Source organism: Pezoporus wallicus, unplaced genomic scaffold, assembly GCF_028554395.1.
Source record: "Pezoporus wallicus isolate ANWC-B61680 ecotype Strahan unplaced genomic scaffold, APGP_CSIRO_Pwel_v1 contig_8705, whole genome shotgun sequence".
Lineage (NCBI taxonomy): Eukaryota > Metazoa > Chordata > Aves > Psittaciformes > Psittacidae > Pezoporus > Pezoporus wallicus.
The window spans coordinates 2,689,162-2,714,920 of record NW_026638439.1 but is presented as its reverse complement, the minus strand read 5'-3'; the positions used below and the strand labels follow the sequence as shown (position 1 = coordinate 2,714,920).

Below are 25,759 nucleotides of genomic sequence, written 5' to 3'. Positions count from 1 at the left end.
AAGGAGAACATAAGGTCTTGGTTAAGGGGAAATGAGACATTCTGGGGTTTTACATAAACCCAACCTGAAGCAGCTGGACATCCCTCCTGAGAGCTCTCTCACCCCCTGAGGACCTGACTGCTGTCTGAGAGGAGCATGAGGGAGGAGGAAGCTCAAATGCAATAGCTCCAGGCTCAACCACAAACCTTTTCCCCACCCATAATGCATCCTACCCGATGGAAAACCCACAGTGGTTGCCCAAGGCATTTAAGGGTGTCATAGCCCAAACAAAGCAGGTCCTTACTTTTATGTATTTGGGGCTGCTCTTATGGATTTAGGACTTTCTCATACATGCACTCCCTTTCTCTGCTCAGAGATCTCCCACCTCCATCACCCTCTTCACTTGGTGGCTCTTTGGAAAACCACAGGCGAGGTGGGGACAGGAGTAAAGGACTTACAGAGAAAAGCATGTTCTTCTTGTCCTGGTTGACAGCCCGGGGGTCAGGGATGGGGTCAGCATGCTTGATCACTGACACAGACTCCCCTGCCAAGACAAGAAGGGAAAGATGAACCACACGTTTCCTCTCCAGCCTTTGCCCTGAGCCTTTCTAAAGCAGCATTTGGCCATCAAACAATCCATCATGAGGATGTCAGAGCTGGGCCAAGGTGCTCCGAAGATGAGGGCTGCAGAGAAACAAGCTGTGCACAGCACTAGGAGACACAAGCTCCTATACAGCCCAATGGGATGGTGCCACATCCCTGTGCCAGGGAGCCCGCAGGTCAGATGGGGATTGTAGGGCAGCACAACGGGAAAGGTGCCCCAAGGCAGGTTGGATGGGGCCTGGAGCAGTAGTGGAAGGCGTCCCTGCCCATGGCAGGGGACTGGAACTGGATGAGCTTTAAGGTCCTTTCCAACCAAACTAGCCTGGGATTCTATGCAAGCCATTCTACTGAAGGTTTATATTTTGTCTTTTGCAGATTTCCCCTTTTTTTTTGCAGTTCCTTTTGCCCCGGAGAACTAAGTTAATGCAAAGCCATGTTTTGAGGAGACTGGGCTCCTTTCCTCATATTTTTAACAGTTTTTCTGGTTTCCTTCCCTGCTGTCATCTCCTAACTTGATGCATTTCCAAAATCATGCTAGAGGACTGAAACACTGGAAAGCCCTTTTTGTCATCTTATCATTCATCAAATCACAGAATGGTTTGAGTTGGAAAGGACCTTAAAGATCATCTAGTTCAAACCTCCTGGCCTTCCTTGACAGCAGAGAGAGATTATTCCTGAACTATCACAGATTATCAGCTTTACAGGCTTTTCCAGAGGCCTTTTTTTGCTTAGAAAAGAAAGCTCCAAATATTGTCACCTCTCCCTGAAGTCATGAGGCCTCGTGCACCAGTGGTCATCATGCAATGGCTGAACTGGGGGAGAATGGGCAGGAACTGAGCACCTCCTCCCTTGTGTTGCACAGGAAAGCTCCATGCTTTGTGCTTTGCAGGAGGGATGCCCAAGCACCAGGCTCACCTCGCCTATGCCGTGTTTTTTACATGATGCTGGGACCTCCCCATTTTGTTCTCCCACCCATTTCCCACCCCAGCAAAGCACTCAGCCCAGGATCAGTCCCCAAATCTGGCTCCAGAGAGAAAGCTCTGCGCTCAGCAGCCGCTTCTGCCCCATCAAACGTGCACGTACCCGTGAGGATGGACTGGTCAACCCGCAGGGTGGTGGACCGGATTTCGATGATCCTGATGTCCGCTGGCACCTTGTCACCAACTACAAGGACAAGACAAGAGCAGCTCCATCAGGTGCCCAACACCTTCCCCAGCTGCCACCCGAGTGAAACTTGCTGTGGTTTGAGCCAGGTTTGCCAGGACATCTAGCAAAGGAGGAGCTCTGCACGGGGCACCCAAACCAAACCATAGCCCTGTCCCCTGCCCTGCACTGCTGGCCCCACCACATCTCAGCTCTCCTCTTCCCTGCAAAACCCCTACAGCACCCTCCATCTTCCCTCTTCCCTGCAAAAACACCCAAACACCCCAGTTTTAGAGCAGCCTGAGCCTCCCGACATCACTCTTAACCCTGTTTCAGGGCTCCGTGGGCTGACTGGAAGCCGATGACACTGGATGACCTTTCCTGGCTGCGTAACAAACAGCCATCCACGGGTCTCCTGGCCCAGCAGGGTGGTTACAGGTGAAAGCAGCCCCATCAACTCACAGCCACCAATCACCACCCTCCCAGACGCCTGTGCTTCCTTAAAAAAACCCATTTAAAGCTCCTTTCCCCGCTGGGTTTCTTCCTCCTGCTCCCTTATCGGCTGGCCACAACCGCGCTCCGGTGCTTCGGAAACACTGATGCAGAGCGAGCCCTGGCTCAGAGCACTCACATCCCTTACACAACACTGCCGGCTTGGCTGCTAAGGAGCATCTCAGATCCCAGACTTTAACAAGCACTTCCTCCCGGGGCTCGTAAAACAACCCCTGAGCACAGCGGGATGGGGCTGGCATGGCTCCATCGCCAACCACTTATTCCAGCTGCACATCCCGGCGTGCTGGGATGCGGCGTGAAACATCTGCCGTCAGGGCAGACCTGCCCTGATCCACACTGCAGCTGGGTTTGGGGGGGAGTGGTTAAACACAGGGACCCACAGAGCCCCCAGAATGTACACTTCATGCACGCAGACTTTGGAGCATCTTAATGGGAGCAAAGAGCTCCACTACTCGGGGAGCTTGGCAGTGGGATAGCAAAGCCAGGTGTCCTTGTCCCCTCCTTTTGAATACAACTCATGGGCAGATGAGGAGGGAGGCTGGTCCTTTGTGAGGTTCAATACATGCCAGAAATCTGGAGAAGGACTTTTTACAAAGGAATATGGTGACCAAACAAGAGGGGTGGCTGTAAACTGACAGAGGGGAGATTTGCAACATCGGGCACCAGTGCCTTCTGCTCCAGGGTGGATAGCGGATAGCATCCCAGAAGGCTTGCATGGCACAGAACAGAGTTCCTGTACAGACCTGGAGGCTGCCATCAGCCAGCCACTGAACACATCACCTGAGCAGGGCAAATCTCCCCTGTGCCAGAAGCCAAGGAAAGGAGAGGAAACAGACACTGCTGGAGCAAAGCAGGAGCAGGCAGGTGGTGCAGCACCTGCTGGAGCTCCCTCAGCAATGCCCTGCCTGCTCTTTTGGGGTAAGGCAAAAAAAGCTGGTGCTGCAGCTGGGTTTAGTCCATATACAGATACCTGCACAAGGGCTCACCTCGACTGCCTTGTTACAGAAGAGCAAAAATCAGCTGGGAGCTGGATTTAAACAGCTCGCCAACGTGCAACCATCATAGAATCATAAATTCATGGATCTTATGATCACCTAGTTCCAAACCCCTGCCAAGGGCAGGGATGCCTCACCCTAGACCATGGCAACCAAGGCTCTATCATCCCCCTCTTAGTGTAGCAGGTTTTCCGCTCCCTGCTGCCCAATTTATTGCCTTTGCACAAGCAGAAGCCAGTCCCCTCCTGCGAGCACTGTCCCTTCTGTCCCCAGGATGTCACCCCATGGTCATTGCATGTTCAGAGCTATTGCTCCTGGTGCACTTCCCTATCAGGCAGCCTGACTGCATCCTCCCCACTTCCTAGAACCTCCTAAACCCAGTTAACTTGCTAATCATTTGCAAGCCCCTCCAGGGAGCTCAGCTCTTTCCCTCCCAGTCGTGCTGCTGACTGTGCCATTACAAAGCAGTATTCAGCTGCTAGCGGGCAGGCAGCAAGCACTCAATTTGGGGGAAGATGGCAGAATTTAATCAATTATTAATTAATTAATTTAATTAAAGGCTAGGTCAGCAGCTGGAGTGTATTTCCAGAGCTGGCTTGGGAGCACTGCCAGCTCGCCCAGCTGAGGCTCTGGCCGGTGTTTGATCCTCCCTGCATTATTCTTATGTTCATCTTCCAGCTGAAACCCAAATGGAAGACATAAATAACAGTGAGCTGGCTGGGCGCAGGAGGGATTGCAGCATGTTTCCACTAGCAAGGCCACAAGGAGGAAAGGAGAGGATTAGTTTTGTGGCTCTGGGGATTTACAGCATCATTTAATGAACAAACAAAATGGGATAAGCAAAATGCATCTTCCTTAGGTCTTGCGGGCAGGCAGGAGACCCCAGACATCCTTTGCTGAATGCAAAACCCCATTAGAAAGGAACACCCTGCAGCTGGTCCCCTCTGCCTCTCGCCCTTCCCAAATAACAAATTCCCATTCCCAAGAAATCCTGCCCACACAGGCAGGACCAGCACTACTGCCTGCAGCACTGAAACCCCTCCAAGCTGGTGGCAGCGCTCGCCTGGCACCACCACGCAGCACCCAGCACCAGCCCTGTCCGGGGGATGCACGTGGGAGAGCTGCTTCCAGAAAGAGGGAATCTTGGCGGAACACTGAATGTTCTTCCAGTTCTCCTAGAACACGGGGAACCCCCCCCCCCCCCGAGATGCAAAACCTCTGCCAGAAATACACACTTTTTTTCCCTTTCCTGCTGTTCTCTACTGCCTCATGCTCAGGGCGAAGCCTCAGCAGGCTGATGAGCCCCAGCTTTGTCCCAGCTCATTTCACCTCTCTGCATTTGAAGGGAAACTAAGATCTCAAGTGTACACCAACAAGGTGGCCATGCCTCCAGAGGAGATGCACACGGACAGTATGGCACTGCCACAAGGACCGCAGGGTGTCCATCACCAAAGCCCTCCTGTTCAGTGCTACCTCCCCATCCCACCCTGTGCCCTAAGGTGATGGAACCCTACCTGCCACCTCCACGATGTCCCCAGGGACAATGTCCCGGGCGCGGATTCGCTGTACCCCACTGCGGTCAGCGCGGATCACCTTCCCCATCTCGGGCTCATACTCTTTCAAGGCTTCGATGGCACTCTCGGCGTTTCTCTCCTGCAAGTGGAGGAGGAGCAGAGCTGTCAGTGGTGGCACCAGGCTCCTTCCCCACCTGCTGCAAAGACAGAGCACCCAAACCATGGCCCTGGCTTTGGTACCCATTTGCACCATGGATGGGGCAAATGCCATGTTTTCTTCAGCTGCTCTGAAATGGTCCCCACTGGCTTAAATCGCACCAGGTCTTGGGCACTGATGTTCTCATTCTTGGTTTGGGAAGCAGCATATCCCACCCATATAGAATCCTAGAATAGTTAGGGTTGGAAAGGACCTTAAGATCATCCAGTTCCAACCCCCCTGCCATGGGCAGGGACACCTCACACTAAACCATGCCACCCAAGGCTTCCTCCAACCTGGCCTTGAACACTGCCAGGGATGGAGCATTCACAACCTCCCTGGGGAACCCATTCCAGTGCCTCATCACCCTAACAGGAAAGAATTTCTTCCTTATATCCAACCTAAACTTCCCCTGTTTAAGTTTTAACCCGCTACCCCTTGTCCTGTCACTACAGCTGGATGTTTTTCCCCATACAGCAAACCCACCTCAGATCACACTGCAGATAAATAAATGTCCTTAAGCTGAATATATACAAGAAGAGGAGCATCAGTGGCTGAACTGAACCTTGGAAAAATGAGTTTCTAATGGCAAGAAGCAACCAGACCTTCAAACGAAGTGTCTCAGCCATGTGGAGCAGAGACCAGCAGGGCAGCTGCGGGGAGCTACAGCTTACCTGCCACACACCCACCACAGCATTGGCGATCAGGATCATAATAATGACAACAGGCTCCACAAATGCTGTCGTGGTCTCTTCTCCTTCTTCAAACCAGGCCAGGATCTGGTGGGCAAGAGAAGAGAAGGACCACAATGTGACTGAAACAAGTACCAACACCGAAACACCCTCCAGCACTGCTGCTACATCTCCTTCATCCACCATGCACCTTCCTCCAGCTCCTTTGCTCTTTGGCTGCCACCTGGGTCCATTTGTGCCCTGGAAGGTGCCCACCCCAAGCCCAGGGTACTTACGAAGGACAGAAAAGCTGCCATCAAAAGGATGCGGACGAGGAGATCTTCAAACTGCTCCAACACCAACTCCCAGAGGGACTTTCCTGGTGGCAAAACACGAAGCCAAGCACAGTCAGTGCTCAAAATAACCCAAGGCCACAGGGGTTTATACCACTAAGGCCACTCAGACCAACAGGAGCCCGTCCCTTGGTCGCAGCAGAGCTGCTCCAGTGCCCACTGCCCGTGGGCACTAGTAAGAATGTTGAGTGCTGCAGTGGGGAATTTTTCTCTCTACTGTTAAACACCTTCATTTCTGGCATTGCCCTGGCAATGTAAACTGTGTCTGGTTTTAACTACAGAAACTAAATCCTCTGTGTTTCCACGCACAGCTGGCAGCTTTGTCATCACAGGAAAGCTACTGCTGTCAGCCCAGCTTTCTCTGGGATTAAAACCAACATCAAAAGACCCCACAGACCCCCTTCTCTTTGTCCTTCCACGCAGACTCAAAGCATGTACCCACCTTCACCTCTAGCCCACAACTTACCTTCTTCTGCAGGGAGCTCTGTGCATTTTCATTGACAGCCCAGCGAGCAAAACAAAGTAGAAAATGATAAAATAAAAAGATAAATTAGTGATTTGGGCCCAGACCAACAACCCTCACGCCCCAGCAGTCCATTCAGTACCCCAAAATGCAATTTGTTCCACACACGTTCCCGCATCAAGACAGCTCATCCTCAAACTTCTGTCTGACACCAAGCAAGCGGCACTGGACGCTCCCGACACCACCCACACATCATTTCCCTGCTGCAAGCAGCTCCTGTAGCTTTCACTGCTGCACTCAGCCTGCCTAAAATATACTCCTCAGGAGCTGCCCTCTCCAAATCCAGGACACAGTGGTCAAACCATCCTGCAAAACGCCCTGCCAGAAAGCCAATAGGGACCCCCTGGGGACTGTAACTTTCAGACCACATTCCCTATTCATCAGTTGTACTTTACAGCCTGCGATGCTCCTGGAAAGAAATCCAAAGCTAATGCTTAGCTGGTCCAAGCCATCCTCCTGAATCCAGCCTGGTGGGTGCAGAGCCTCCATCCACACTGCTCCCAACCACCTGCACAACCTGAAAAACCCCCAAGAGCTCCTGACCACCACCATTGTCTCTCCAAGACTGCCACATCCCCATGGATGATCAGGACCTTCATATGCCACATGTGCTGAACAGTCCCAAGGACACTGGGCAATGAACAAACCCCAGTACTCACCTAGGGCATCGCTCCTGCATCCTCACCCATGCAGTACTGAGGTGCTGGCACTGCCATGACAAGGTCTGGCCAAGGACTGCAAGGTCCTGCACCCAGGGAGGACTCAGGAGTGACCCCCCTGGTTTTGGCTGCTGAGGGGTGCTCATCTTCACTCGCACTCACTGTTCCTGCATTCAGGGTGAATCCTTTGGCTGCCCACAGAGCACGGTCAGACCAAACCCTCTGCCAGCTGCCCAAGGTGGGGAAATGCAGACAGAAAAGGAAATCCAGGATTTGCTGAGCGCAGCAGAGCTTGCTGGAGAAACTCAAGCCATAGCCATGCAGCAGCAAACCCTCTGGAGTGCTGAGCTTCTGGCTCAAAGGCATCACAGAGCACACAGAGGATACAGCAGGGTCCTAGCACTGAGGTGACAAGGTACCAGCACCAGTGAGTCTGGGTAGAAAACCTCCCAGCAGAGAAAACTTCAATCAGACCTTCCCAAAGAGCTGTCCCAAAGCCTCTGGTGTCTGCCACCTACTTCTACACCCCATGGGGTGATAATACAACAAGATCCTCCTCTAAACCCTTGAGTTTCTGGGGGGGAATAAGGGACCAGCTGAAGTCCAACAGGAATTGGCCCAAGGCAAACACACTTGATGCCCCACCACTAGACCAAATGTGGGGTTGTCCCCAAGCACCCCCAGCACATAGCCCTGAGCAAGGGCAGGAAGTGAAACCTGCTCGGCTGTTTTCCGTCGTCTGTTTTCATTCAGAGCAATAAAAAAACCCAACCAACAACCAACCCCAACCCCAAACCCACCTTCACTGAACAAACCGGTGAAAACAAGAAGACTGAACGTGTTTATGCTGCAAACTGCGCCAGCTTCTCAGTGCTCAGACACGCTCACTACAAGTGGTTTTAAACCCAGGTACCTCTTAGATAAGGGTACTCTGATGCCCTGCATCTTGAGAAACAGATCAGTGCATGACACCTATAATTATTCTTACGGCAGAGAAGTGTAAGTGTAACCCTGGAGCAGCTTCAATGTTAAGATCACCCCACAGAGCGTGTCAGAAGGAAAGCGGCTCTTCCCCCTTTTGCAGCCGGCTCCTCTCCACCCCCAGCTTCCTCTCCCCAGCCCAAAGAGCCACCACAATTAAAAGCAGAAGAGATGTGCTGCAGCTATTTCCATCCAGGCTCCACTCTGAGGGTGCAAACACGTGAGGTGAGAGGGCTGGAGGCAGACGGGTGCCACCATGGAGGTGGATGGGGCTCCTTGCAGGCTTTGGCTCTTGGGGTGCCCAGGGGTGACTTTCCACCCCAAGAGCCACCCAAAATGTCGTGGTCCTCTTAGTGCTTCTCCCCCATGGGGTGTGCATGAAGAGCTACAGAGATGCTGTTTGCAGAGCAGGGAAAACAGGTTTCTGTGAGCTCGGGAGGAAACACGTGCACCGGGGCAGCCAGACGAAATACCACTGGTGGCACGGTGACACTGCCACCGCTGTCACCAAACCTCAACCATCATCAACGCTGCTGCAGGCACCTCCCAAAAAAACAATTCTGGATCTGAATCAATCAAAACTCACCAGAAGTTTTGGGGCTGAAGCCTCTCCCTCTCCTTCCAAAATCTTACTAGAGATGAAATGGTTTAGTACCCACCAAAACCCACGTTTGATGCGTGGCATGGCACTGAGGAGGGCAGCAGAGGTGGTGCTGCTGAGCTGCAGCACTGCCATGTCCTATGGCAACAGGGAACCAGGACAATCCCCAATCTGCAGCTCCTTTGGGATAACACAGTGAGCAGTGAGGCTGAAATACAAACTCCTGGCTGGCACCTGAATGGCCCCTTTCTTTGGCTGATGGCTCAGAGCTCAGCCCAGACATGCTGCTCTGTGCCCAAGCTCCCCAACACAGCCAGGAGACAGATGCAGTAACACCACCAAGGGCAGAAAGTGACACTGGTTGCTCAGAGCATCCTAAAAAGGGGCCACCCTCTTGCTCCTTAAGTTTTCAGCTTCCCAAGTGAGCAGTTCCACATTGTGGGACCTGCAGCTTGCGGACACATATCTGCAGCTCCTCTGCTCCTGCTCTTCTGCATCGTGGCTTCGGAGAGCCACAGCCAAGAAAGCAGAGATGCCACAGCAGGGTGATGGGTGTCTGGATGTCACAGGACCACTCCCACCACAGTGATCCCAGAGGCGATCTCCTCTGGATCACTGAGTGGAGAGGTGCCGACAGTCCTGGCTCCACTGATCCACAGGGACACAAAACACAGCAGGCTCCTGGAACTGCTGAGGAGTTACAGCTCGTGCAGAGCTTGTCACATCATGACCTCTTTCCCCGCTGTGCCATCACGGCCCAGTGACTGTGGCCCAAGCTGGGCTGCAAAATACCGACACAAGATACCCTAAGGGCACGCAACAAGCCCGGGGAGACGCAGGGCTGGCGTCGGGCTATTTGAGCTGGAGGTTCACCTCCAGCTCCTGCCAACTCAAACAGGGCTGGCAGCCCGTGCGCTGGCGCCTGCAGCATGGCAGGGCATGGGAATCAGGGGATGAAAAGGTAAATAAACACGGGTGCCACCCAGGAGCGAGGTGCAGGCTGCTGCCCCCGGGCTCTACGCAGCCTTCATGTCCCCAAGGAGAGCGTGTGCTGGAGGCCAAAGCAAACACATCGCATGCAACGGGGTGGCGTTGGGGTCACTTGAAGGAAATGTTTGGGTTTCTCCAGCTGAACCAGGGTCAGAAATTCCCAGACCAGCACAGCCCTGTGGCAGCCGGTGCGTCTCCAGTGAGGTATCACATCCCACTCTGCTCTGGGGAAACTGAGGCACGAGGTGACACTCCCCTGCTCATACCCGGTGCGTGACCCACAACAGCAAATACCTGGCAGGGTGAACACCGAAACCCTGTTTTGCCCAGCATTTCAGGAGCTTCCCTTGGATAAATTCAGATTTCCCTTATGGGAGACACTTCTGCCACCAAGTGATGTGGGAAGGATAATGGCACGGTGCCTACTGCGGGGGATAATGATGAGCATCACACCTGGGCCCAGCTTTCTGCTCCAAATAACTTCCTTCGAGCCATATTTTTTATGTTGTAAACTAATTTTACTTCTTTCCCCCCTGCCTTTAGTTTCTTTTTCCATATGCAGGTAAAGGGAAATGGATAGGCAAAACAAGGGACACAGCCAGCTCCTGGACTCTGATGACAGGAAGGGAAAAGGGCCCAAGTAAGTAGCGAAAAGGGTAAGAAAAACCCAGAACATCCCCAGCTGAGAGAGCAGCCCCCTCCCATGACATAAAGCAGGAGCCCCGGCAGGGCTGCTCTGGGATCCTTCCATCATCCCACACGACACCAGGCAGAATAAACTGTTATTTTAACCGGCTGCCTTTCCCAGGGCCGGCTGCACTGGAAGGATCCCATCCCGGAGGGATATCTGCTCTGCTTCATCCCTGCTGACAGCCAGCCCCGCTCCACATCACCGGCGCTCTGCGCAACAGCCAGACTGCACAACAGGAAAGGCTTTTCCAGGTTGTTTTAACATCACCTGCTGGGTGTAAATCCTGCCTGGGGATGGAGGCATGAAGCTGCTCATCACCCTGCCCCTGAGCTGCAGAACTGTGAAGAACCAGCGTTTGCAAACTAATCCCGGGTGTTTTAGTGTGATCTGGGATGACAAACACTCAAAGCCTAACGGTGCTAATGCTCCCTGATGGTCACAGAGGACAAACCACATCTAAGTGCCTCAGCTGTGTAGGACTCAGATTAATCCACACAGCTCTGCTTTTATGAACAGCTTCACACCTGAGCTTCCCAAACACTGCTACATCCCTGGAGCCTGTCCCGCACCTTGCATCTCACCCAAGCTCCAACCACGCAGGACTCTGCTCCACTCAGGAAGAGTGAGACCTTTGGGATGCAGCTAAAGGGACTTTAGAACATGCTTCAACTTCTGCATGGCTGAGGTGGTCTTAACCCTCTGCCTACCCTGACACCCTGGAGTCCACGGACACTATGTGCTGTTGCACGAAGATGGGGAGCTAAGCACAGCCTTGTGCCAGGTGGCCATGGACAAGCTCTGCTTTGCACCGCAACCCACGCCAGGAGGATCTGGCTCTTTCCTGCATCCTCCATCACCCCGAGGAGCTGGTTCCAAAGCCACGGGTGCTCTCCCACTTGTGTCTCCTTCCCGAGTGAAGGCAGTGGTGGCCCTGGCTGTGCTGTGAGTTGAGGAAGCACCTCCACCCCCAGCACCTTATTTGCTTACTGCTCACAGCTGCTTTTTCCTGCACACGGGGCGAGCTCTGGTTACACACCGGCTGCTCAGAGCTGCTTCAGAAGGCAGCAGGAAGAGAAAAGGAACGAGATACAGCCCCCCTCCCATCGCAAACACCAGCAGTTTGCTGCTCTTCCAACTCCCCAGCACTTGTCCCTGAATGAACCCTGCCCTGTGCATTGCAAACCCCAGTGCCCCCTCCTGGCTGGGGGATCCACAGCCCCCCAGGATGAGCAAATCTGAGGCAGGAGGAAGTGCTGGGGATGGCAGCAGCCTGGGGTGGGCAACGGCTCACAGGGCAGCACAGGAGGATGCTTGGCGGAGGTTTAAGGGATAGGAATGTCCTTGCTGTTTTCCAGGCAATGCTTTAGGGTGAAATGATCCAACTCGTTTTCTGGCTGGCACCCAGATGCTGCGAATGGCTGGCAATAAAATCAGCCCCAAACATTTCTGGTTTGGGTCTCAAAGCTTCCTGTGGCAGAAAAGGCTCCAGTCCGACTGCTTCTCCTACCCTCACCCTGCTCTTCCAAACCCACCAGTATTGAGCAGAACCTAGCACCACCAGTCCCTCCAGGATGGTGACAGGGCCCCAGGGGAGAATAGGCACATTCAAGCACCCGACCCACAGCTGTGGTCAGAAGGGAGAAGCTGGAAAGCTCATTTGCACCTTTTCTGGCCAGCAAAGCTTATCTCAGCAGGTCAGGGACTAGGAAACACAGTTATCCTGGATGTGCCCCCTCAGCAAATCCAACCCTGCGCTACCTCTTCCTGTCTGGAAAATCTGCACATCCCCATGCTGATGGATAAGCCACCACCACCACATCCTGCAGTCTCCAGGTAGAAAGAAACAGGGATAGAGGTGGGAATGTGGCATCAGACTGGTGGTCCAAGAAGCTGCATGAAGTAAGTAAGGATAACCTTGCCCATCCTACCCAAACTTCCCTTCCCTTACTCTTGGAAACGGTTCATCTCCAAAACACTGGATAGCACAAGCTTCCCTCTGCCATGGTGCAGGGGGTCCTAGCATGGAGCCATGAAGCATCTTCCTCTCATGCCACGGTGAAAAGCAAATCAGCTCCCTGCAATAACCCACCTCCTTTTCTTAAGGCTAGGAAAATAAGGGGAGATTTTGCCCCCCCCTAAATGAAGCCACCTCTCAGGCAGCTCCAGTGCCTACGTGGTGTTTGCAAGGATAAAGTATAGGGAAAATTTTGGGGAAATCCCTATGGAATTGTGGTCTCCCCCCCCCCCATCCCTGTCCTCATGGGCACCAAGCAGATCCCCAGGACCATTTTGGGAGTGGGAGGGAGCCGGGCAGAGGAAACCCATGGCTCCAGGCTGGGATGCATTACTTGAGCAAACTAAAAGCAGCGGTTTGTTCCCTCCTGCACCAACGCAGTGGAAAGAATTTCCAGCTCTGGCTCCTGGGTGGAAAAGCTAAAAATCTGCATTTAAATAGTAACAGGTTTTGGAAAAAGGAAAAAAAAGTAAAACCACTACAGGAGCTTGAATAAAATAAAGCTTAAGCCGGGGTGGGTTTTTTTTAGGTTTAGGGTTATTTCAGGTTTTTGGTTTAGCTTCTCCTTATCGCTGCTTCCAGCAGACCCTTTCCATAACTCCAAGGAAAGGCACAGGATGACTCTGCTCTATTTGTGAACCTTCTGCCAGAATGCCACAACCCCAACCAAGACACACGCTGCAATTTCAGTGTATCTTCTTCCTTCACCCTACGAATAGCATTTTATTTCCTCCTTTATTGCTCTAAAACTATTTTCTTCAATTCATTTCCCATTGATGCCCCAGTGGTAAGCGATGCCCAGGAGTGCTTTTTCACCCTTTTGGGCTCTGCAGCAGCCTGCTCCCCCACGCCAAGTGAGATGCCCAAATGCCACCCTGTGCTGGGTTGGAAGAGTTTTGGCTCACTGGGAATATTAGGGCTGAAAAGGCAGGTAAGAAAATGAGACTACGATGCACTTCCAACATCGGAGACGCTTATACCTGGATGGAGGAGAGATGATGCTCAGCAATGCAGCAAAGGGCTGTTGGGGCTCAGTGTGGTGAATAGCAACCCCCAAAACTGCCTCCCTGAGGATCTGGTGAGTGTTAATACTGAGCCAAGCATCTTTGATAAGGTTGTAAGCCTGGTTTAGTGGTGGCCTTGGCAGTGCTGGGGAATGGTTGGACTTCACAAGCTTGAAGGTCTTTTCCAACCTGGTTGATTCTGTGATTCTATTCCACTAGCCAAGTGCTATGGAAAGTGAGGGAGGCTCCTGGTTGCTGCATCCAGCAGCCCAGATGCTGGCAGTATCCCTGCCTAGAGGACACTTCTTCCATCGCCCCACAGGGACTAGCTGGTCCAGGGGCTCTCAGCATTAGAAGACCCAGTACCCACCACCCCAGGAGAAAACAAGCAGGGAAGAAAGGGGTTACCTTCCCCCTGCTGTAGCCCCAGTGTCTTAAACTGCATAAAACTTCCTTCCTTTCCCCCAGACAAGGGCTCACTGCAGCACCCCTGGCACAGCCCAGCAAACTTTTGGCTTTGTTACTCCTTTTGCTCAACATCTTGCAATTTGGCAGGTTTTGGACTGAACTGCAACTGGTGTGCACCCACCTCTTGAGACACCTGCAAGAGCCAGCCTATGGGGGGTTGCCAGATGAAAGCCCTCAAAAGCAAAGCCCCAAACCAGTAACATCAATGTAAAAAGAGAACTACAACATATTGCTTTTAAATCCAAACAACATTTTCACGCCTTCCCTGCCATTCTCACCCCTCCAGAAGCTGATGCTTTGATCAATATGTTTAACTGAGATGTTTTAATTGATCCTGCTGCCACCTGTAGCCAAGCTACAGCATACAACCTGCTGTGTATTCAGAGACCAGGAAAGCCCAAACTTTGCATGCTGAGTTGGAAGAAGAGCCTACCCCAAGCTCAGGGCTGCAGGGAGCCAACTCCATCCTAAAAACAGAGCTCTAGAGGCAGCGGGCTGCATTTTCCTTCCCCGAGTGTTTGTTTTGTGGAGGAAATGCCTCCACCACAGCAAGCCTTTGTGAAATTTAAGGTTTGAATGCGAGATCTCAACCCATCTCCCATCTGCTGGTAAAGAAAATCAGGCTGATAAAACACAGCCAGCGTATCCATAGGGCAGTGCACCCTCCAATGGGTGCCAGTGAGCTGCTTTTCCACTCAACGAGCTCAGACTGAGATTAATACTATTAATTCCTGTGCAGAACTCCATGCCCTGGCTGACCCGGCTCCCCCCACACACACACATTTGCTTTTCCTGGTATCTGTTCTCAGAGCACAGGCTATTTTCAGCAGTCCTCTTGGATGGGTTTTCATGGAAAATGAAGGCTACACTGCCCTGGGTTTAGATTAGATCAGAAGAAAAAAATTTCTGTAGGATAGAACAGATCTGTTCTTCTGGAGGAAAAAGGGGCGAGCTGGACAATTAATACTGTTCATGGATGAACCCCCTGGGGATCCCACATGTCTGCGCAGCTGAAGCAGCTCCTTTCCTGGAGCGAGATACATGGAGATCCCTGGAAACATGAGTCTCATCTAGGCTTTTTCCATTATCCCCTTCCAACTATGTATGATACCTCTGTGTGTGTCTAAGGATGGAATATTATCTATCTATATATATATACACACAATACCTATATACATTGCATTTAAGAATCAGATCTTTTATATACATGGGTGTATACATAGATACCTACATACATTTACGTCAAAAAAGGGTGAAAAAGGGAAGAATCATTTGAATTAGGCTTTTATAAACCAAAAGGAGCACCAGAAGAGGCCTGAGCCATGGTGCAGAGCAGCCCCAGGTCACTGCAGGACTATCCTCCAAAGAGGAACACATCAAAACACTACTGCTCCTCCAATGGGTCTCCATTTACCTGCTGGCAACAGAAGGGCCCTGACCTCTAAAGCACGCAGAAGCCCCAAAAACCTGCCAAACCCCAAAGGACACAGTGGCTGGAGGGGAACCCTCAGCAGTGCCCGGAGCGAGAAGACCATGGACACAGCTCCATCGCTTCCCGTCTCCGACCCCGCGCGCCTCGGCCGCCCCGGTTTATTTTTGGTTTTCCACTCATTCCCCACATTTTTCTTATTTTAGCCCTTCTGTTGACTTGGAAGTTGCAGGATGGAAACAGAACAGCGCAAACAGGCAGGTAAGGGGAGGGTTATCCCGACCTCGGCTGCCCGGCGCCTGGGGACAGGCAAACTCCACCTGAGCTGACAGATGTGTTAGAGGGCAAATCCCTGGGGATTCGGCCGTGGAGTCACTGCTCAGCTAATTGAGTTCCGCTCGAGGATCTCTGTGCTTTCACTCCCCACGGCGAAGGAAGCAGAAGAGAGTCTCCCCCACCCACACACCCCTCCCAAAACCCAACTGATTTTTATCAGCAACAAACGCAAGAAAAACTGTTTTCAAACGAGAAGAAAAAAAAACCCCAAACCAACAAACCCCCGTGTAATAAAGCAAATATTTCACATAAAAAGCAGCCCTTGCGTTCACATGGGGGGTGACTCTGCAAGGACTCCATGGATAGCATCCAATAAAACGAGGAGGAGAACGGCATTTTGGCCCTCTATCCCCAGGAGGACACAGCCCCAGCACAAGGGTCAGCTTTGCACCCAGCTCCTAGGAGCAGTACGACCACGGCTGGTAGCTTTGGGGGCCACACGGCTGTGCTGGAGGTGGTTTCATCAGGATGGAGAGAGAAAACCCCTCGGCGCTGGGGCTGCCCTACTGCTCCCACAGCCACCCCACACAGCCCTGCCCTTGGGTCTGAATTAACTCACAACCCTTCCCCGCCTCCCCCCACACTGGTTTAAAATACACATAGTGGCTAAATAGCAGGAAACACCCGAGGCAAAAATACCACGGACAGGAACCCAGGGGCACAGGGGACGTGCAAGAGCAAGAAGCGGATTTCCTCCCCAAAACATCGCACCTCTGATGGTGACGGTGACCCTGCCACCGGCTGGGCTGGGCCGTCACTGCCGTGTCCCTCGTCCTCGAGTGCCTTCACCCGTCAGCATGGGACTGACAGCTCTCAAAAGGGGAAACCCCCAGCTTTTTGTTGCCTGTGTTTTCCTTCCCCTCCATAAAGGGGTCTTTCATTCAAAGGTGGCTCGTGGTGACTTGGAAAGGTCAGTGTGGGTTAAAAAACCCATACAGTTATATAAGTAATCTCAAAGGAGAGAGATACATCATCTCAAATGGGACACACATACATATATTGTATATAATCTCAAACGGGACACACATATATATTATACATAATCACAGAATGGCTTGGGTTGGAAGGGACCTTAAAGATCATCTAGCTCCAACCACAAATGTGACACATATATATATATAATCTCAAATGGGACATATATATGTATTATATATACACATATATAAAAATAGAAATCTCAGATGGGTTCATGTGGGAGCACAGGTGACAAAGCCAGGACCTACATCAGCATATCCAGCAGGTTGCTGAAGATGTAAATTTTAGGAGGATTTTGATGACCAGAGCCGAGACACCTACATTTAAAGGTCCTATAGGTTTAGGCTTCAAAAAGATGTACATTTCAGATTACAGCCACCACGGGTGTCACAAAGAGATGCCACCACATGGCCTGAAGAAGCCTGATGCCTTGGGATGTGCTGGACCAGGCTGCACATGGGCACGGACCATGTCCTGGGAGGTAGATGGGATCACTACCAAACCACAGACCTAGCACCTCTGTGGGTGAGAAAAAGCTTCTACTGAGTGACAACAAGCAGCCAAACCTCAAAACCTGGGAGATTCCCACAGAAAACCAGCAAATACTAGATATAGGCATGAGGTTTACTGCTGGCAAGGATTAATTCAACACCTCTGCAAAAGAGGAAACACTTTGCACTCAAATCTGACCCTCCTTTCACGACATGACTGGGTCAACTGGTGCAAGTCACCCACCAAGCCATGGCGACCCATTAGCATTAACTGCGTTAATTCTAACAGGAATAATGAATCTCCTGTCCCAGCATTGCTCATCACCACCTCTGCAGTCATTGCTGGATGCCAATGGAGCAGGCAGCTGCCTGCGAGGGGTTAACCACCCACTGAGGAGCCTGAGCGCACACTCACGTCATGGAAATACTCAAGTAACCACAATTTTCTCTATTGCTTTTTTGGCTCTGGTTCTTCAACGCTTCTACACTTCCAGCCCAGATCTCTGCTACCTGTTTCCCAGAGAGGTAATTGGTACACAGAGAGCAGCTCGAGCATTACCGTTATACCTTCTACCTCCAATAGTACCAACACCGAGAGATAAAAAAAGATTGTGATTCACAATACAAGGAAAACCAACAATAACCAGATGCACAGCAATAAATGGAGGTGGGCTGAGGGGTCGGTGCTTTCTGGGTATTAGTATTGCCCCAGGTTGGACTAAGCCCCAGACAGCCCCGTCCTGCTGCTGCCTGCACACCCACAGCAGCTGCAGGCCCCTCTCCTCCATCCATTCCTTCCACTTTTCCCAGTGCTCCCAGTCTGCCCAGCATCAGCTGTTTCTCCTGCCTGAGGTGCACCAAGTGGCCAGGAGGAGCTGCCTTCGTTGCCTTCACCCCACCTGAGATGCAACGGGAGGTCATCCATGATTGCTACGTGAGAACCAGGGGAAGGGAAGGGAAGGGAAAAGAAAGAAAAGATAAAACGAAAAGCAAGCAGAAAACCGAATCCATCTCCTGATAATCATAACCTGCCTTAATATTTCCACCCTGTAACTGAGACCACAAGAACCAGCAATGCTCCTGGAAAACACCAGCCCAGCAGCTCAGCTTCCAGTCCCCATCCCACTCCCACACGCCTCTGGACCGCTTTGCAGCCGGTTACTGAACTAACCCACATCAAACCAGCCAGCTCAGGAGACAATGTCCTCATCTTCACACCATCACTGGCTGTGATTAGCAGAGTGAGGCAGCAGGCTGGGCAGGGAGCGCTGCCCTGTGTGCCAGAGCTGCCCAAATGGGCTTTTCCCAGGGAAGAAAAATAAACAGGAGGTTTAGAGCATCCTTGTGCAATGTCAGCAACTGATGTTACCTGCTGAGAGAGGTTTGCTATTCTGCTTTTAACGCCTTAATTCCCCATGCAATACAGCTTAGGTGTTGCTCATAACTTCTTCGTGCTCCTTTTAATAGCCCTGGAAACATTAACAGGGATGGGGCATCCACTGACACACCAATGAACTCGATGTACGAAGAGGATTTTGTGGCTGCTCTGGACACAAGTGGTGTCTCTCAGCAAGGAGCTGCTTCCCTGGGAGCAGGGCTGGACCAACTGGGCGAGATGCACAGGGTGCAACACCCTGTATCTGGTTCATGGCTTACAAAGAATAACCTTTGGAGGTCATCAACATCCCAACTGACTCTACAAAAGGTACATGTAGAAGAAAAATCAAAGCTGGCTCCTCCAGAGATGTGAACAGATGAAAAAGCATCCAACCACCTCTTTTCAGGGCCATGACAACGAGAGCATCTCAGGGTTGCGTGGAACCCCACCAGCCCCACAACACTGCTGATGCCTTTTGATAATCAGCACTGGGGATGGTGCGGGTCAGCTGCGCTCACCCCAGCTTGAGTGCTGCACAGGGCAGCTCTCACCACCAGAAAACAACCACCACCTGCTTTACATTGCCTGAAGCTGCATGTGCTCAGCCCCGCTTCTCGCCACAGCTTTGGCCATCCAGCAGGGAGGTCCCACAAGGGTCTGTGCCAAAGCATTCGCTGGGCTGTGGATGTGCCAGGACAGACCAGACCCACGGGACAGGGGTGATGCAGCAGCAGCCAGGAGCCTCCTGCTTTCACACCATCCCTTTTGCAGGAGGAGATCAAATGCAAAGTGAAAAGGCAGCGACTTGGCCGCTTCTCAAAAATTAAAATTCCCCTTGGTAGGAAGGAAACAAAAGCAACCCCAGGCGTTGGGTGCTGCTTTCAAGGCAAGAGAAATGGGGTTTAGGGGAAGCTTTAAAAAGGAAAAAACCCAAACCCTCACTTGCAACATAAACACCAACAGTATTTCAGAGATCTGCCCTGGGGCAAGATGACCATGGAAACAGGACTCAACAGCTTCAAATCAGATCCCGTGATTAGAAAAGGCACAAAGACCAACGCCACTGCAAAGGCAAAGAGCAGATGTGCTTCTACACAGCAATGGCAAGGGCTGCATGAGATTGGCCAAAACCACTCTGCTGGAGTAGGGAGGGCCAAGTCAGCACCTGAAACACTGGGGAAGATTAGCCTGGGGGAAAAGGGGTATTTTGCTGCTCATGGTGGTTTTGGAGGACCCACTCCAGCCCCCTTATGGAAACGGCACATCCTAAGCAGTTTCTGGGCATCCACAGTGCATCCTCCTATACCAGTGTTTTGTAGCACCAGCTCCAGCACCCCCAGCTTTAAAACCAGCTACGAAATAAAAGTGTTAATGAAATAACACTTGCGCCAGAGGGGGGAAACCACAAGCCATGGGTGTGAAAACCTTTCCCACCAGGACAGCCCCAGCCTCTCCTCACCGTGGAAATCTCCCCTCCCTGGTTCCTGCAGCATTTTAAGCACAGGGATCAGCCTTTCTGAACACTGCTGTTCATTCACAGTTTGCGGAGGTAGGTAGGGAAGCGGGTAACCTCACAGGACACCGCAGGGATGAACATCCCGACTTCCCTCTTGGCCAATTGGGAAAATTTGGTGTCGTCTCTCCCTAAATCTGACGCTCGCAAGGTTTTAATGCCTCAGCATTTCTCCTAAGGGAGAGGACTGGGAGGAGGAGAAGGGAAAAAAAAAACCATAGCATGTTTATGAATCAGCCTGCGAAGCGTGTGTTTCGGGGGTGGAAAAGGTGGGCGATGCGCAGAGGAAGAGTTAGATGAGTCACAAAATGCTGCTTTTCCTCTCCTCGCCGGCATCGCAAATATTGCAGCGTGGAAGAGAAATTGTATTTCTTTCTTTTCTTATTGTCAGGAGGGAGCTGGAGCGTAACCTTGGCTGGGTAGCAACTGCCGGCAGCGAGCCCCACTTAGAGTACACACAGGGGCACCTGCATGCGTGTGCTGATGGATGTGCATACACACGGACACGCACATGGACACACAGCCCCCGGTACAGGCTGGGAATAAACAATGCATCAGTGGGGTTTGCTGCTGCTTCTAGCAAAACAGGGGCTTGGAGGTGTGCTCGTGTCAAAGAGCAAGAAGCAACTCGGGAATGAGCCTCGGTGGGTTTCCAGAGGGTGGCAACACATCACAGGCTGGATGTGGGCTTGGGGATATCTCTTGCGCCCACCCACGTGGGCTTGGGCACACACGCGTGCAAACACACACACGAGAGCTCCGAGATCCTGAAATAAAGCTTATGGAGATGTGGAGAGGTGTGTTATAAAAGAAAAGCAATCTACCCATGGGGTCTGAGCTCACCCTGTTGAAGCCGGCTTGAGTAACTCTTAAAACAACCACCACGTAAATACTGCTACCACTGCACCTTGCAGGCAGGCAAAGGAGGGTTTGAAGAGCATCAGTACCACACTGGGGTCAGCCCCAGGAGCAGCAAGGGTGAGGATGGGCAAGACCTGGAGGAGAGCTGATCCAGCCCGGTGGCATTTCCAACCCCAGACAGGAGCAGGGCTTCTGCCTGGGAGTCCAAAGAGAGATGAAATGCAAGAAGAGATAAAGGCCCCTATGCTGCTAACAGCTGAGCACTTGACTCTACTGACATTCACAGTCCATTTAGGTCACTGACAAAGCAAACAAAATTATGCACATGCATTAATGCTAGCAATATCCTGCCTGACATGCACGCTCATTTACACATGGAAATCCATTGACAAGAGAAATCAGAGCTATATTTAAAACAGAAAAATCACTTCACCATCCATGGGGCAGCTCCTGTTTACATCTGTCATTCCTTAGCAAAACTGGAATCATTTCAGGGTAAATTGTGCCCCTGGTTTTACGTTTAGAAAGAATAATATCTGCCCCCCCTTGCTCCCCCTGCTCATTTATTGCTTTTGTATTTTAGTGGGTTTGAAGTGGTGTAGTGTAAAAGCAACCTGTGGAGCTCAGTGCTGGCAGATGGGAGGAAGTACAGGGAAGCACCCGCCTGGCACACGTGGAGCATCCAAAGCATTTATTAGTTAAAACTGACTTTGGAGATTCAGAAGCCTTTTAAGAACTGCCATAGTGAGACCTAAATGTTCTGCCGCTTCTCCAGCTTCCTTGGCAAACAAAACAGCCATGATAGAGCTGAAACTGGAACACGAGCTCTTCTTAAAAGGAGAAATATCCTCTTCCAGTCCAGCAATCTACATCTCACTGCTTGGCTGCCAAGCCACGAATTGGAGATATTAAATAATCAGTATTGCTCTCCGTTTCCTCCTGCAAATGTAAATATGAGCACTGGAGCCGAAAAAGCAATCGTAGGCTCCAAAAGAACACTCACCCCCTAAAATATATATATTTTTAATATAAAACACACCAACAGCCGCTGCTTCTCACTTAATGCTGGAGCTCATTGCTCCAGCATTTAAAATGCATCAATAGAATAAAGAAGCAGCAGAGAGAAGCTCTGAAGTATGTCAGGAGGCAGATTTTAAGAAGGATGATGTATTTTAGATTGTGATTCATGACCACACTGGCAGCTTGATTTCAGGTGAAATGAATGAATCCAAGACGGGAGGCTGTGAAAATGAAAGTAGCTGGAGCCAAAGGGCTGCTCTGCCCTTCAAGCCACCCAAGCTTAGAATCTTCTTCCCCCTTCTGCACAAGCTCAACCGTGTCACCGAACGGCCCCACACTTCCGCTGCTGGAGTTTAATTAAGCCTAAATTAAAATGCAATTTAATACAGGTCATTTTTAAGCCCAGCTCACCACCCCACACTGCTCCCTGGAGCAGTTCTCCCACATGGGGCGTGCAAAGGTACCCCAGCACAGCCAAGGAGGTTGGCTCCTGCTGCTGCAACACAACCTACAAGTTCTCACCATGCTGAAAAAAAAAGGCTATTTGCTTAACGTCAAGGTTCTAAACCAAGCAAATCACAAAGGGTCCCATTCTGTGTGATTTTAAGCTGTGCTAACGTGCCGAAATCTCATCCGTGCCATGAGAAAAATGTAAATACAGCACAAAAATTGCAACAATTCAGAATTCTTAAAAGAAAATCTTCACATTTTCACTGCTTGTTACACTGCCCGTGTTACTGCTCTCAATGTCCATGCACATCACTGTGAGCTGTACTGTGCAGGAGATGCAGACCTCTGCTTCGAAGGCAAAAGCCACAGGACATCCCAAAGTCAAAAGCTCTTGCGAATCAACAGCCTGCAAGAAACCCAACACTGAACTTTACGAGAAGCAAAACTGCAGAGAGCCAAGCACAGAGCTCGCCTTCATGGAGGAAGGAAGACAAAAAGACAAACTTAACTGCTACTGTTAACCCTTTGCTTTCCACCTACATCAGACATTCGAGCCACCTTCCTCAAGGAGAGCCCAGTGTCACCGAGCAGCCAATGTGCCTGACTCAGCGACGATGACTCACTTGGACAAACAGAAGGATGAAGCCACCATGAGCCCCGCAATGGTGATGCCCATAGGTGACATGGTGCAGCATGGCACAGAGCACACATCACATTCTCATGGGGCCAAGGGACGGCGCAGAAATGTTGGGAGCAACTATACCTTGAAATCAGGCCGCTCACCTGTTTGTTAAGGATGCATTTTGCATTCAGCCCCCAAAGCAGAAGGATCCCTCCCCTCCCCTCCCCTCCCTACTAATGAGACAGGTCCCCAGCTGCCTTCCTCCAAAACCAGGTCATACAAGGGCAGATACGGTAGATGCTCCATTGCTTACACCTTTTGCAGAGTGCTCCATGGTAAGAGCTTTCAAATGCAGTCCTGACCACACCAACCCAGGAAGCAAAGCATAAACTACCTGATATGGGGAGTGTTGGTAGGAAGGGGGACCCCAAGCACAGCCCAGCACACAGGACTGATGCTCACAGGGCTTGTTTGGAGTCCACACAGCCCTCTCAATGAATAAACATGCAGACAGCAATCCTGCCAGCATCTGCTCGGGGTTTCCTCAGCCTCATCCTTAAGGATCAAACAAAAAGCAGATGCAAAAAGCTCCAAGTCAGGAGACAGTTTACACACTTATCTCCTTGCACAACTTTGAGACAGGACCTGCTACCCCAAAGCACTGGAGCAAACTCACCCTAAAACTACGTCCTGCCACAGCCTGACCAACGGCAATCAGACTGGGTAGGTTCAGGCATCCCTGTAAGTCCCTCCCGTGCACACTGAGCACTTGCAAACCACGAGGTTAAAAGCCGCCCTTATCCAGCCTAGAAGATGTCCAGCTGCTCAAGGAGGGCTCCCCGGGGCAGAGGAGCAGGCAGCGAGGCCGCTGCACATCGCATCATCCTATCTCCCCCTGCCACCCCTTCCTCTTCCGCAGCAGCACCCAGGGCCCAGCTAGGGCTATGGCGAGCTGGGAGCGGGGTGTCCCCCCCCCATCGCAATACCCCTTGCCTCTATTTTGGGGCTTCCCTCTTTTACCCACAGGCAACGGGGGCACCTCTCCCTCTTCTCCCTCGCCGCATACCCGTGTCCCTCCGCCATTCCGCCAGAGGAATTACTACCCCGCTAATTTCCAGCGCCGGCGGCCGCCCATACGCCGGTAACTCGGTAATTGAATTAAGCCGGCAAACGTTCCCCTAATCAACAGGTATCCCACAGCACATCCCCACGACTCCTCCGGGGCGCGGAGGGATTCTCTGCACCCCCGGCCCCATCTTCACCCCGGCTCTTCCCGGTCCCGACGGAACGTCCCAGCCGCCGCACCGTCCCGTTCGGGCTGCCCCATCCCGCCGTCCCGCACTAACCATTGCGGCCGTACTTCTCCCGGCTGCGGCGGACCTGCTCCGGGCTGAGCCCGCAGCTCTCGCTCACGCCGAAGCGGCGGAGGACGTCGAGCACCGGGAGGCTGTGCGCCGCCTCCATGCCCCGGCCCGGCCCGGCGGCTGCTCGGCGGGGGCACACGCGGCGCCGCTCACACGGAGCTGCCTCGGCACCTCTCCGCCCGCACCGGGCCCGCCTCCGCCCGCCGTCCCGCCCCGCCCCGCGCCCAGCGCCGCCTCCCGCGGGCAGCCCCGCACCGCACCGAGCTTGGGGGGCAGCGGGGATGCTCCGTGTCCGGCGCCCGCCCCTCGGCAGCACAGAGCGGCCCTGCACGGAAAGGGACCCGTCGGTGCCCATCGTGTTTTCATCACAGCCTGGGTTGGGTTGGGAGGGACCTCAAAGCTCATCCAGCTCCAACCACTGCCACAGGCAGGGACCCCTTCCACTAGAGCAGCTTGCTCCAAGCCCCTGTGTCCAACCTGGCCTTGAACACTGCCAGGGATGGGGCAGCCACAGCTTCTCTGGGCACCCTGTGCCAGCGCCTCAGCACCCTCACCCTCAGTTTTCTTAATTATTCCCAGCCCCCTCGGCAGTGATGCTGGCGGCCAGGACAATCCTCCTGCCCCAGGGGTGACATCCCCCGGCAGTGGCTGCTCCTTGGGGTGGTGGGAGACATGGGAAGGGGTCGTTCAGCCCTGTGTGATGAGAGGGGGTGCCCTCCATCACCCCTCATCCAGCTGGAATTGGGCCATGCCCTGTTCCTGCTCCTCCCACCCTTCTGGCAGGCCCATATCCAGGGGCAGTGTCTGATGACAGTGAGAGCCCTGGAATTACGAATCACTGCCTGACACTTGTGGAAACCATTGTCGACACTGTCCCCATTGATGCACCATATCTGGAGGGAAGCAGCTCTGCTGAGCTGCCTTAAGCTTTTGAAACATTAAATGTAAAACGTCACCACAGGGAGATGCAGGAAGAAGCCAAGGCACATCATAAAACCCAAGCTTCAGTCTCACTGAGTGCATCTCAGACATCCCAGGGAATCAAGCGTCACAGCGCTTAGTGCTCCTCATCCCCATGGCAGAAGGCAGTGCATCCATATTCCAGCAAACGGGTTCATTCTGGAGGCACTTGTGGGTTTGCAAGGACTCAGCCCAGCAAGGTTGCCCTTGACCCCTCTCACTGCCCCATTTAACCAGGCTCCCATCCCCTTTCTGCTCGGTCAAGTAGGGGCCAGAGCCTCAGTTACACAACACTCCTTTTGCTCACAGCAGGCTACTTAAATGACTGTTTCTAGTGGGAAAATGACTGTTTATAGCAGCAAAATGAGTGATTACAGCAGGCCCCCCCTTCCCCCATACAGCAGAGACCAGGAGCACCGTGAGGAGTTGTCCTGATCTGGAAAAGAAGGGTTGTTCCCAAAA

General features: G+C 52.2%; 1 protein-coding gene across 2 annotated transcripts in view; it reads right to left on the bottom strand.

Annotated features, from left to right (window-relative positions):
* The window catches only part of ATP2A3 (ATPase sarcoplasmic/endoplasmic reticulum Ca2+ transporting 3), a 53,187-nt gene extending 28,713 nt beyond the window's left edge, over nucleotides 1–24,474 (bottom strand). For both annotated transcript variants that reach the window (XM_057410737.1, XM_057410738.1), the window contains exons 1-7: nucleotides 24,320–24,474; nucleotides 6,434–6,451; nucleotides 5,911–5,993; nucleotides 5,618–5,722; nucleotides 4,748–4,886; nucleotides 1,666–1,746; nucleotides 438–523 (exon numbers count right to left, since the gene is read on the bottom strand). In XM_057410737.1, the coding sequence (XP_057266720.1) occupies nucleotides 438–523; nucleotides 1,666–1,746; nucleotides 4,748–4,886; nucleotides 5,618–5,722; nucleotides 5,911–5,993; nucleotides 6,434–6,451; nucleotides 24,320–24,437 (630 nt within the window). In that variant the 5' untranslated portion in view covers nucleotides 24,438–24,474. The remainder of the gene's footprint in view (nucleotides 1–437; nucleotides 524–1,665; nucleotides 1,747–4,747; nucleotides 4,887–5,617; nucleotides 5,723–5,910; nucleotides 5,994–6,433; nucleotides 6,452–24,319) is intronic.
* Nucleotides 24,475–25,759: the final 1,285 nt, after the last annotated feature.